The sequence below is a fragment of the Spermophilus citellus genome (assembly GCF_964194105.1).
Source record: "Spermophilus citellus genome assembly, chromosome: 3".
NCBI lineage: Eukaryota > Metazoa > Chordata > Mammalia > Rodentia > Sciuridae > Spermophilus > Spermophilus citellus.
Window position 1 is genome coordinate 171,983,215 of NC_138184.1, and position 12,772 is coordinate 171,995,986.

The window sequence follows — 12,772 nt, forward strand, 5'->3', positions numbered from 1 at the left end:
CTTTAGTTGAAAGGGTTCTAATTTCTGCCCCAACCTAACAAATTTCAAAAAAAAAAAAAAAAAAGAAGAAAGAAAGAAAGAAAGAAAACGGGATGCATATAGAGGTTTAGAAAAGATGTGTGCTCTTGGATCCTTTGTCAAGTGTCACTTTCCTGTAGACTAAATGTAATGGACCTACCAAGCAAGAAATGGAGATATACTCTATACCTTGTATTTCCCTCAAGTTCCAAATTAGCTTTTGTGAAGAGATTTTTTTTAGGATTAGAGGTTAGGTATGAATATGGACCATTCTGATGATCTCCTTTTTCTTCATTTATTCTATCTTAACCTGTCTTCATTTTTTATTCATCTCTCAGTGTAGATTATTTTTGCTTGGTAAATGTTTTGAGGAAAGTAAATTAAACCTGGAGTCTTCTGCACATGAAGCATGCACCATACCACTGAAACGACACCCCCAGGCCCTGGAAAGTGAATTCTAAACTCATTTTCAGTTATTTTTAAGTCAGCTGGGGTGTCCAGAGGGTACTGGCAGGGTGCCAGATGTTGGGATTCTGGGTCTTGCTGAACTAACTGTACAGCCTTCCTAATCTTACCTCTCTGGGTCTCAGGTTTCTCACCAGTGTAAAGCAGAGGTTTGAATTAGATGATTTCTGGAATCCTCAAATTTTAAATTTCTATAGTTCTGACTTTGTTACTTGTAAACACATATTTTATACTGAACAGTTTGACTTTGCACACCTGATTTTTCTCTTTTGAATAAGCATTCCTTGAATGCTATTCCATGCTAGAAATAATCAAGATATGGAAAAATAAAGGTGCCGTAAAGAATGTAGGCTCACTTGAGGAAGCTTATATTATTAATTAAAGTGTCACTATATAATAGAAGATGCCAAAGCACCAGAGAATACAGAGGGGGGGGGAGCTTTGCCTTCATCTTGCTGAGGGGAGGGAAGACTTTGTGTTGGAGACAGCGCCCAAGTCACGTCTTGAAGGATGAGTGGTTGAGAATTTCTAAGAGATGGGCAATGTCATCACACTGGTTGTGGAAGACATAGAAGCATGCCCAAAGTCATGGCCAGACAGGGGTCATGGCAGAACTTCCTGTGTTCAGGCCTGAGTGTTTTCTTGGCATCACAGCCTCTGTCTTTGATAGTGAGGCCTTCTACTCTGCAGAGGTCTGACAGAGGGGCTTATGTCCACAGCAGGATATTGTGAATCTTCTATTAATGCAGCTATTGATTTTTAGGTAGGTGTAGTCTTGCCTCCAAAAACCCTGACCTGTCCACTAAACTAGGAACAAGAATAAAATAGTATATTTTAGAGTATTTGTGGGGGAACTACACCTTAACTTTCCTGGAAAGACTGTGTGTGCTGGGGTGCGGGAGGTGCTAACAATAAAATAGAAATATTCACACATATCACAGAGATGAAATATGCAAAATAATTCCAGATATGATCTTATAAACAATGTTTATAAAATCTTTTTTGCCTCTTTAGGTAATTAAAAATTATGACCATCTCCCAAGAGACAGAATAGCTGAGGATTTTGTTTGGACTCAGTGGGATATGTCAGAGCAGAGATTATACTACATTGACCTGGAGGTAAAAACTCGTTTTTATAGGAAAAATTTTATTTTGCCATTAGCATCACTAAAGTTTATTAATCACTACATTTTCATTGGTGGGAGCAGTCAGCAGAAGTTTATTAAAATTAATGAAAAAGTTTTTGTTACTACTTGTTCACTGCTTTCTTTTCTCTTTCTCCTTTCCCTCTTTTCCTAAGGTATTTTGTTGTGGTTTTTTTTTTTTTTTTGTGGGGGGGAACATGGGGGATACTATGTCACAATGTTTTCTCTTATAGAAATCAAGGAGTATCTTAAAGTGCCTCCAGTTTTATGCTGATCAGAGCTGTGATTTAATGGTAAGTCCAGAATGATCAGCTGTAGGAAATTTTATAACATGTTGCTCCCTTTTAAGAGTTGCCACCATGAACAACATTTTAGCCTTTTTAATGCCACAGTCTTGGCTGGGCACAGAATCACGAGCCACCACACAGCTTTGTAGATTCAAACAGCAATTCTTTATTCCCGAACTCACACCGGCCTCCACACACGTTCTGGGGCAATCCCAGTTCTCGATGCCACCCAATTCACCTACTCCACGAGGCTTTTTTTCCCAAAATGCTCTCTGAATCTCACGAGAACTCAATGGGAGCTCAGGCAGCAGGAACGCCCTAATTCCAGCAGCAATAATCCTCAACATCGAACTTCCCTAAAATCCAAGGTCTTAAACTGGGAACGCCCTTAACCCAAGGACCGGGATACTTCCTCAAACCTGATCAGCTCTAAACCGGGATCCGCCTTGGTCTTTGAGCAAGGTCACCTTACATGCAATGTCAACAGCGAAATCATTAACATGGGGTACGCTAGCAAGGAAATTTTGATGCGTCATTTCTACTTGGTAATGGCCCTCAGCATTTTAATGTTGGGCTAGTCACTTGGATGAGGAAGTAAAATAGGTCTTGCCATCTCAAGCCTTCAGCTCTATAACAAATGCATATTTAATATGGGTGAAAAGAGCACCTGCAGGAAGTCCCTACTAAGTACCCCATGTTATAGGAATAAGCATAAGAGTGGGACTCATAGTAAGTGTGGTCTACAGTAGATGACTTTAAGTGGTTGCAAGTGATTTGACCTGAAAGGACTTGTGAGTTTGGATTTGAAAATAAGGAGAGCCAGTAATAGGGTACAGTTTAATTAGCAAAACTCTAGCATTACTCCCAGGAAAACTACTGAAAGTGTTAGCCTCATTAGGCATCCCCAATGTCATTAGATGGGATGGATTGCCATGACTCTCTCATCTCTCAGCCATAGCCATTAATTCAGAAACCAGATAAGGGACAATGGGGAGTAAAGAAAAGATAGATGCACACACAGAAAAGCTCTGATGGAGCTTGACTGACTCAGAGCTGGCTTACTTAGCACATTTGTTATATAGGTTTTGTCATCAAAAGGTTATTTGTGGGAAAGTTTTAGCAGAGCAGACAATCTGAAGGATGAAGGACTGGCAAGACATTAGGGTCATCTTGTTATGCTCAGAATTTTCTGTCCCTGGGAGTTGGTGCTTGAACTCAAGGTCCCAACTGATAAATCTGAGCCTTTGCACAGGTGTCACCATAGCAACTGGGATATCTTGACCTGAACAGGTAGTTCCCAAAGCAAAGGCAGCCACGAGGGAGTCAGAAAGACCATGATTCAAATCACAGCTCTCCACAACAGATGATCCTTCCTCCTCTTCCTTGACTGTCTAGTATGGATTGGCTTCATGCCATTCCAGGAATTTCATTTACTCCTTTTGCCATTTTTGGCTTAGCCTGCCTTACGTGGTCATTCATGTCTTGTAAAAGGTTATTGCTTCTCATTGGCCTATTGTACAACAAATCCATTTATGATATTTGGATCCAAGGCAAAGTTTGCCGAGCCTTAGCTCTTCAAGAAAGAAAGTATACATCAAGCTTGTGGTTGTATGCAAACTCCAGAATATTTCCAGTGCGCTTCCTGTGCCATGCATGTGGGTGTCAGCTCTGAGGATGAGGATGGTTAAGTGTCTTCTCATCACAGGTGAGCACGGCCTGTCATCACTTAGTGTCATTTTCTCTCTCTCTCTTTAAACAGTTTGAAGCACCTTTGGACATATCATTAAGTGACTCAGGATTTAAGTAAGTTATCACTTAAATAATTATTTAAGTAATTAAATAATACATTCCCTCATAAATGATGTGAGTGATCCCTGTAATGTACACACAGAAGTAGAGATGTGTCTCTGAGATATTTAAGTAGATAACTTTTTCCGTCAAAAAAATGCTGGACAACAGTATTAAAAAAATACATCAAAACAAACGAAAGTCTTCAATTAAGTTATTAATAAATTGTTATATTTATAGATATTTTTGGTCAAAATGATTATATTCCTAATTCATGATATGCAAATAAAGGGTCAGTTTGATAGTCTGTGTATCTTATTTTATATTCCTGTTCTCTATAGGGACTATAAATAACTTTAGCACAAACATGAGATTTTACATGTAAAGTCAACTTGTTGATTTTATTAGCCATTTATTTCTGTGGCACATCTCAACTTATTTTGATGTATGGAAGTACCCTTTTCCTCATGATTAAATACAAAGATTTGTAGGCCACGGAGCTGCATTTAGAATAAAACATCAAAACCCATGTTGCCTTCGAGAGGATGTAACAGGTCAATCTGCTTGTGGCTCAGCTGAGTCTCTAGCTCTGCTTTTCTGCTTTCCTTTTTACAAAGAAGGCAAGCTTTCATTTTTATTCCTGCGTACTTTACCTGTAGCAAAAGCCTCAGACTCTTTGGAAAAAACAAACATAAGGCCATCAAAACGAATGAAAGTCTTCAAGAATTAGAATAATGATAATCCTGAGCTGTGATGTATTTCACTAGATTTTCTAATCATATGAATATTTAGTTGTGCTTCTTCAGAAATATATGCTTCAGAGTATATCTCTAAATTACAAAAAAATATAAAAATGTAAGTTTTAAGTAATATTTATTTTTCTCTTGCTCATCCCACACTGTTTATGTACCATGTATTTTTTTAAATACTGTTGTCCAGCATTTTTTGACCAAAAAAGTTATCTACTTAAATATCTCAGAGACCCATCTCTACTTCTGTAGGTACATTACAGGGGTCACTTATATCATTGATGAGGGAATGTATTTTTAATGCATTCAATTTTTCCTTTATCTTCTCAGACTCATCAACTTTGGATATGATTATCGTCAAGACCAAGAAAAATTGTGCAAATACCTGACTCTGTGTGTTTTTACCAACCATACAGGTAGAACCAGGGTTGTATTTATCAATTTATTCCACTATACTCAAGTTCTAGCTAAAATTTAGTTATTGTTCAGCAATATGGATCCTGAAAATGAAATATAAAAGAGCTACTTCATTATATCCTTATTATATAGGTAATCATGTGGATTCACATACATACTAAATTGCCTTCTCCACTGTAGTTTTATTTTTTGCCTTTGGTGCTAGGGTTTGAATCCAGGACCTTGTGCAGGCTAAGCACATGCACTGTCAGTGAGTGACACCCTTAACCCCTCCACTATAATTTTATACATAAGCTCTCTGTATGAAAGAAGCTACGGTTAACAGGATCATTGTTCTAATAAGTATCATTTGTGTTGTTTTAACAGAGGGGATGGGCTTATATTTAATCCATATTTTTCTCACTTGCTTCATCTTTAAGCAAATGGTGTACAGAGATAGGGATACCTGTTGTGTCTTGTTTACTAATATGTTTGGGTTCTAAACCCATTTTTTTCTTTTTTTTTTTTTTTTTTTACTTTATAGGTGGTATTGTGAATCTTCTTTTTTTCAGGTCAGGAGACAGAATGCTAGGATGTCCTATTGTTAGTGGTGATAAGTGTGTTCATTTGGTTAAGTGGTGACCACTGCCTCCCTTGTAGGTTAAAAGATACATTTTTAACCTCTAAATTAACTTGTGGGTCATTTTTTGGCACCATGTGACTATCCTATTCCTGACAATTTTCCTCTGGCAGTTTTAGGGTCCATGTGTGTCACTTCCTGGTAGAGTTTTAAGCAGGAAGTAGCATAATTAGATAATCTTATGAGATCTCTGTGGCTGCTGTGTGAAGAAGGGGTTGTAGGAGGCCAGAGAAGTGGGGAGGTCAATAGTTAGGGTGAGACTGGGGTGATATGTGTGAGATGATGGGGGCCTGAACTATGATGGATTAAACTAGAACATGAAGATACCAGTATCTTCTACTAAACCCCCATATTATGCTCTCATAGCTTCCTATAATTTTCATTGAGAGGTGAAGGGAGCTAGATGAGTTTGAGGTGCATTTTGGTGAGGAAACTGAGAGGACTTGCTATAAATAAGTGACGAGGAATGTTTTTCAGGTTTCTGGCATCAGCAAATGGGTAAAGAGCGGTGCTGATTTCTGGGGTGTAGAGGTTTGAGTGGGGCTTATAAAGGAAGATGATGAGTTTCCTTTTGGGCATGTTAACTAAGAGGTCTGAAGTTTAGAAGAGGTGTCAGGACTGGTAATGAGTAAGTGTGGAATTTTTCAGAATATATCTGGCATTGGAAGCCACGGGAAGAGTTCAGGGTCAGAAAGGAAGACATTTAGAAATAAGATCTGGGAGCATAAACGTATTGAAGGTTAGGGAGAGCATCCCAGGGATAAGAAAGACAAATGTCTGGAGAGAGAGGAAGAACAGCAAAATAAATGAGGTGGTAGAGGAGCTGAAGGCGAGGGGCGGGGTCACACAAAGGAGAGGGGGTGGCTGGCTGGCAGGAGGAAGTGAGAGGTGGAGCCCGTTGGGTGTAGCAGTCCGGAGGTTACTGAGGTTACTGTGAGATTTCTGTGTGGGGTGATGGAGGTGAAATATTAATCGTGCTTGGTTGAGTGGAGCTTGAGAGTTGAAAATGTAACACTGTGTAGACACGAGAGAGGCAGCAGCTGAAGGTGGAAGTGGGGTTCGGGGAATATTTTTATTTTTGATGGTGGAGACTCTAGTATGTTCAAATCCTTACAGGACATATTTAATGAAGAGGATGATCATTGGTAGAATAAATTTGCTTAGGAGGTGGGATGAAATGGGATCTAGAGCTCACAGGGAGGGACCAGGGTAGCTATTTCCCTTGTACTTCACTTTAAGTCTGTTGGCTGAAACAATCATTTTAGGCTTTAATTTCGTGTGAACTTTTATTTATTTGAACTTTATTCTCGTAGGAATTTCTCCTGAACAGTAACCGATAAATGGGCTACCTATGACACCATATTTAACAAAATGTTAGCTTTATGGGGCAGGAGATATTAAAGCCTTTTTTCTTTTCCCAAGCAATGTCTGGGAGAGTACAAAATAAGCTTTGAAACAAAATTTAAAAAAAAAGCCTGTTGGAAAATGAGATGCTTCCAAATGTAAACATGAAAAAGTCATAGAACCAATCACTTGGTTTTCAACTATAGTGTTATAGTTAAAGCTTTGTCCCGGGGTTTTATAAACTGACTTCCAGACCACTCACGTATAATCGAATCAAGCCTTTATTGAAGCACACTGGTGGCGGCTGACTAGAACATAAAGCTGTTCCCCTGATCAGCCCCGAACAATTGCAAGGGCACTCCTTATAAGCCTGAAAACCACAGAAGGGATGTTCAGGGGGTCTAGCCAATGCAAGCAAGCCAGGTTACAGAAGCAGTCAAGCGGAGGGAAGCCTAACCAATCACAGTTAGCCCAGTCACCCCAGTTACAGAAACAGAGCCCCGTTACCCTAGTTACAGAAACAATACCCCATTAGGTAGTTCCATGTTCTTAAAGGTTTCTATAGCAAAAGGAAAAGAACATCTTGACCCAGTCATGACCCTTCTACTTGGCATGGTTGTTTTACAGGATGAAGTCATAAAACAAAATGGAGTCACATTTGCTTCTACTATCACAATAGTTTGCCAGTTCATATATTTCCCAAATTGGTTTTTAAAAATGTTTTTATTTTAACCTTTGTGATTAAAATAAACAAAATTTACTTGAGCAAAGTAAGGTTAGAGAAGGGAACATATAATCTAATCCAAATATGGCTTCACACACCAATTATTCACACTGATGATGATGACATAATGATATTTGGTATTCACTGGTCACACCTTGGTCATTAGGGAGAGCATCCCAAGGATAAGGAGCTATTTTGTCCTTTCAGCATTACTTTTTATGTTCTCAAAAGCATATTTGTCCTGAATTTGTTTGCTCCAAGAAATGAATGGGATCTCATTCCTCCCATATCTTCTGAGGAACGAGAGGTTAACGTCTAGATGATAGTTATATTCATGAAAGTTGGTGGTGGTGCTGCAGTGTGAGGCCTCTTGTGTATTATTTTATGAGTTCATCTAGGCTTTTCTGATAAATCTCTTACAATAAGAAGGTAAAGCAGTTAGAGACTTTAAGCATTAAAAAGGAAGAAAATATTCCATCCATGTCTGATAGGGGAAACTGCACTCACCTTATAAGTCAGTGGCTGTAGTTCTTTCTCATGTACCTGATCAGAAGTAGTGGGGACATGTGTCCATTCTTCCCTTTCACAAAATTGCAAGAATTTCTCCTTTTGAGCAGTTCATTTCACAGTGTTTTAGAAGGCCCTGTAATAACCATTCCAAGACATAATTTCCCTTGGAAAATTTCATAATAGTTTTCATGGTATAAATGGTTTCTTAAAGGTTAGCCAGTGTTGAGATATTATCTACATTTTTGATGAATATTTATTAAAAGTCTCTAGAGCCAGGCGTGGCAGTGCATGACTGTAATCCCAGCTCCTTGAAAGGCTGAGGCACGAGGATCATAAGTTCCAGACCAGCCTTAGCAACTCAGTGAGATCCTGTCTCAAAATAAAAAGGCCTTTGGGGCTGGGGATGTGGCTCAAGCAGTAGCGCGCTCGCCTGTCATGCGTGCGGCCCGGGTTCGATCCTCAGCACCACATACCAACAAAGATGTTGTGTCCGCCGAGAACTAAAAAAAATAAATATTAAAAATTCTCTCTCTCTCCCTCCCTCCCTCCTCTGTCACTCTCTCTTAAAAAAAAAAAAGGCCTGGAGATATAGCTTAGAGGAGAGCACTCCTGGGTCCAATCCCAGGTCTGCACATGCTACTAAGAGTATACTTTGTTTCAAACTGTGATTTCTTCAAACTTATAAATAGCAGCAAAATTTTTCTGGAATAATAATAGCAGCTAACATTTATAGCCAGATATAACTACTTTGTCAGAGCTTTTTGCACATTATTGTATTTAATTTTCACACAAGAACCTTATGAAGTAGGTTTTATATTTTTCTTTATTTATAGGTGAGGAAACTAAGGCTTAGAGAATTTAATTAAATCATCTTAGGCAATATACTTTAGTAAGCCCAAACTAAGATTCACATCCAGATATGATTTTTAGAAAGTGGTTCTCAACCTTGGTTGCACATTAGAATCTATTAGCTTTAAAAAAAAATACTGATGCCTGGGTCTTGCCAAGGAGATTCTTAGTTGATTGGAAGTGGATATTAACATCTGTGATTGCAAATAAGTTTAATGTAGGGTCAATGTTGAGAACCAGTGCTCCAAGGGCTGGGGCTATAGCTCAGTGTTAGAGCGCTTGCCCAACATGTGTGAGGCACTGGGTTCAATTCTCAGCACCACATAAAAATAAACAAAATAAAGAACTAGTGCTCTAGAACTGTGTTGGCCTATAAGGAAGTCACTAGCCATGTATTATTAAGTTGAAGTTAATTAAAAATTTAAAAAGTAGTACCTTAGTCACACTAGCCACATTTTAAGAGCTTAATGACTAACTCTGGCTAGTAGTTACCATATAGGACTATATAGGTTTAAAACATTTCTGTCATCTATAAAGTTTATTGAACAGCACTGTAGAGCTTGTGCACAGCTATTTCAGATGGATGTGTCTCTCTTTCCCTTTGAGTTTGGGTGACAGAATTAAACTACAACCTAACAATCTGGAAATATTTTCTTATTAGATCTGATTATGGTTCTCAGTATATGCAATTAGGTGTATTCAATTTACATGTTGCTTTAATTTTCTTCAAAACAGAAACAATTTATCCTCATTCTATAGAGGATGGTATGTGGAGGATTTTGTTATAGAGGAGGTTATGATCTTATTTTATTGACATTTCATGCTTATTCCTTAGGATAGATTCCTAAGATAATTCTTCAGTTTATAAGTCTGAATATATATAATTCTTTGTAAACCTACTTTTTAATTTTATTTTATTGGTACTGGAAAGTGAACCCAGAAACTCTGTAAGCTTCCTCTTCAGTCCTTTTTTATTTTTTGAGAGCTGGTCTCACTAAAGTTGCTGAGGCTGGCCTTGATTCTCCTGCCTCAGCCTCCTGAGTAGCTGGGATTATAGGTGTGCACTACTACCATGCTATTTTTGGGAGAGGTTGAACTAGTTCTCTTTTCCAGCACTCCTCAAGAATCTTCTTCCTACTGCTTCCTTGACAGCACATTGTTGTTTTTTTAAAAAAATTTGCTGAGTAATACAGTATCTTGCTTTAATTTTTCTTTCTTTATTGCTAGAGAGGCTTCCTTTTTCTATCTGTGCTTGCTAGCAGTTTCTTTCTCCTTGTGATCCTAGGATAAAATATAATGGGTTGTTTTTGATAATGCTTACTGGAGGAAAGTAGTCAAAGTGGTACTCTGCACTATTGTAATTCCTATGGTTACTATTTTCTTATGCTTTAGTAGTAGATTACTTTTAATCTAAGTAAGTGCTGTAATTTAAAGAAAAGTTGTTATTGGGTGATCAGTAACCATAAGAGTAGCAGAATCATTACCATTTTCATCTGATAGCTTTTTAAAATTTTGTATTTTCAAGCTGTTTGCAATAAAGTGTACTTCTAACAATACATTACAATTTTAAATGTCATTAAAATACAACTGTGGAATATTGTAACGGGATTTTTATAAATGTCCTTGAATAGTCTTCCTTAAGAAAATGCACATTTTTCTCCTTCCATGATTCTTTTATAAAGAAACTAGTAGAGAATAAAAAAGAAAATATTAAAAGCCACTAAGGTATAGGGGTGATAGAATTCACACAGCTAGTTAATATTGGCTCTGGGACTAGAACCTGAGTTTTAGGATGTCTTTCAAGTTTCTTTCTATTCAACAATGTCCTATTTCAGTCAGTCACATAAATGTTAACATAGGAGAGTATCCCTAATCTGAAAATCCAAAATGCTGAATGCTCCAAAATCTGAAACTTTTTGAGCCCTGATAATGATGCTTAAAAAGTTTCAGATTTGGGAGCATCTTGGGTTTTCAGATTAGGGATACTCAACCAGTATAGCCTATCAAAATATTCCAAATTTGTGGAATCCAAAATATGAATTACTTCTGGTTCCAGGCATTTCAGAAAAGCAATATTCAACCCGAGTTATTTTAAGCATAATGCCCTCATTTGTACATCATTGGTGAACATTGTTCTATCTAGTTAGCAACAACTGTACAGATAATGTACAGTTTTCCACATGGAGATGGGAAGGCTGAGGGTTTTCTGAGGTTGGGGTAAGTGAAGAATTCTGGTTAATTTGGAAAGACCACTCCATACCAGGTGCTTACTTTGGGACAAGCTTTCAGTGATCCAAATAGGGGTGAGCATGGGTTCAGACACCAAATTTGCTGCTACTATTCCATAAGAGATTACAGTTTACCTTTTAGTCTAAATAAACAAGACTGGACAACTTCTGTAAAGAGGGGAACATATGTTTTTTTTCATAAACTGGCGTCTCTACTATTAGTAATGATTGAAAGAGGCAAGATAGATAAAAAGACAGGGCAGTACATGCACAGTAGGAGAATTTCATGAAGTTTGGAGATGTTTCTAGACTCCCATTATTTCAGATATAATAGCATCTCTATTCATTTTTCTATCCATCAGTCACTTCTCACAACATATTGCTTATAATTGTTGATGCTAAATAGTTGTTGATTTGAAATTTCTTAGCAACTTGTCAATTGGCCACTTTTAGAATTTGGGAATAATCTGTGGTAAGATGGGGGCAGGATACCTAAAGGAATAGAATGGCTAAGCGGCTTAGGAAAATTACCTATTACACAGATTCTTTTAAATTCTGTTAAATATGTTCTTATTTCCAGGAAGCCTGTGTGTATGTTACAGCCCGAAGTTTGACTCTTGGGAACAAATCACATATTCAGTGTTTTACTTTCATAAAGGTACTTTATATTTATTAGAGTTTTTATTATTTTATTTATTAGAATTTCCTGAAGAAATTCACTAGTGATAAATATTAAATTAGCTAAATATTATATACTATATATATTTTTTGTCCTGGCATATATCTCTTTTTAGGCCCATGAACAAATCCTAATAGATGTATTTGCCTAGAGTATGTGTGTTTGCCTTTTGTTACTAATTGGAAAGTACCTATAGCTTTAAATCAGACAGTGACATCAGGTTTTAGTTTTAAGCTAAAATTGTGATCTCTGACCTTTAGACCTAAGATGAGCTATTGATTAGGCAATAGGCTGGGGAGCAGGAGCAAATGCCCAACCTTTTCCAGTTTTGCAGTAGGTCACAGCATGCCCTCTCACAGTTATAGTCTGAACCATAATAGGGAGTACTTATTTGTTTAGTTCTTCAAAATTAGCATTTGTGTAGTACTATGGGTGGAACTAAATTTTTTTTTAAAGTTGAATTTTTTCCCCTAAAATATTTAAAAAATATTTATGCCAAGACACACCACAATTCATTATTCTGCAGGAGTGCCTAATATTACCTAGGTGCTAGAGATCAAGGCAGATGAGTTTAAAAAATTTAATAGTGGAGAAACTAAAAGTGACTTTATAACTGGACATATATACATACCTACATAGTATAAATGTAAAGTTTTGTGGAATGTTTCCATACATTTTTCTCATGGTTAATGATTAAAACCAGTGCATGAACTATTCTGAAGACTAAGTTAGAATAGTAGAGTGAAATCCAGTATACTGGGATTAATGGTAGCCCAATCCCCTTTTTAACTAAAAGTGGGATTATTACTCAGAGTGTCAGAGGGTCTTAATGCCTACAAGTGTGGCAGTGAGCTTCGAAGCATGAGGGCTAATGAGCCATCTGATATTCTCCGTCTCTTAGATTATTAAGTAGATTTCTTTGGATCCTTTTCTCCCTGAACAATCTAATC

General features: G+C 37.4%; 1 protein-coding gene across 10 annotated transcripts in view; it reads left to right on the forward strand.

Moving 5' to 3' along the window:
• GSAP (gamma-secretase activating protein) overlaps positions 1 to 12,772 on the forward strand; it is a 167,679-nt gene that overhangs the window by 42,311 nt on the left and 112,596 nt on the right. For 9 of the 10 annotated variants that reach the window (XM_081282794.1, XM_081282792.1, XM_081282797.1 and 6 more), the window contains 5 exons: positions 1,498 to 1,602; positions 1,862 to 1,921; positions 3,675 to 3,718; positions 4,783 to 4,868; positions 11,724 to 11,801. In XM_081282794.1, the coding sequence (XP_081138920.1) occupies positions 1,498 to 1,602; positions 1,862 to 1,921; positions 3,675 to 3,718; positions 4,783 to 4,868; positions 11,724 to 11,801 (373 nt within the window). The remainder of the gene's footprint in view (positions 1 to 1,497; positions 1,603 to 1,861; positions 1,922 to 3,674; positions 3,719 to 4,782; positions 4,869 to 11,723; positions 11,802 to 12,772) is intronic. The other variant, XM_081282796.1, reaches the window with a different exon arrangement.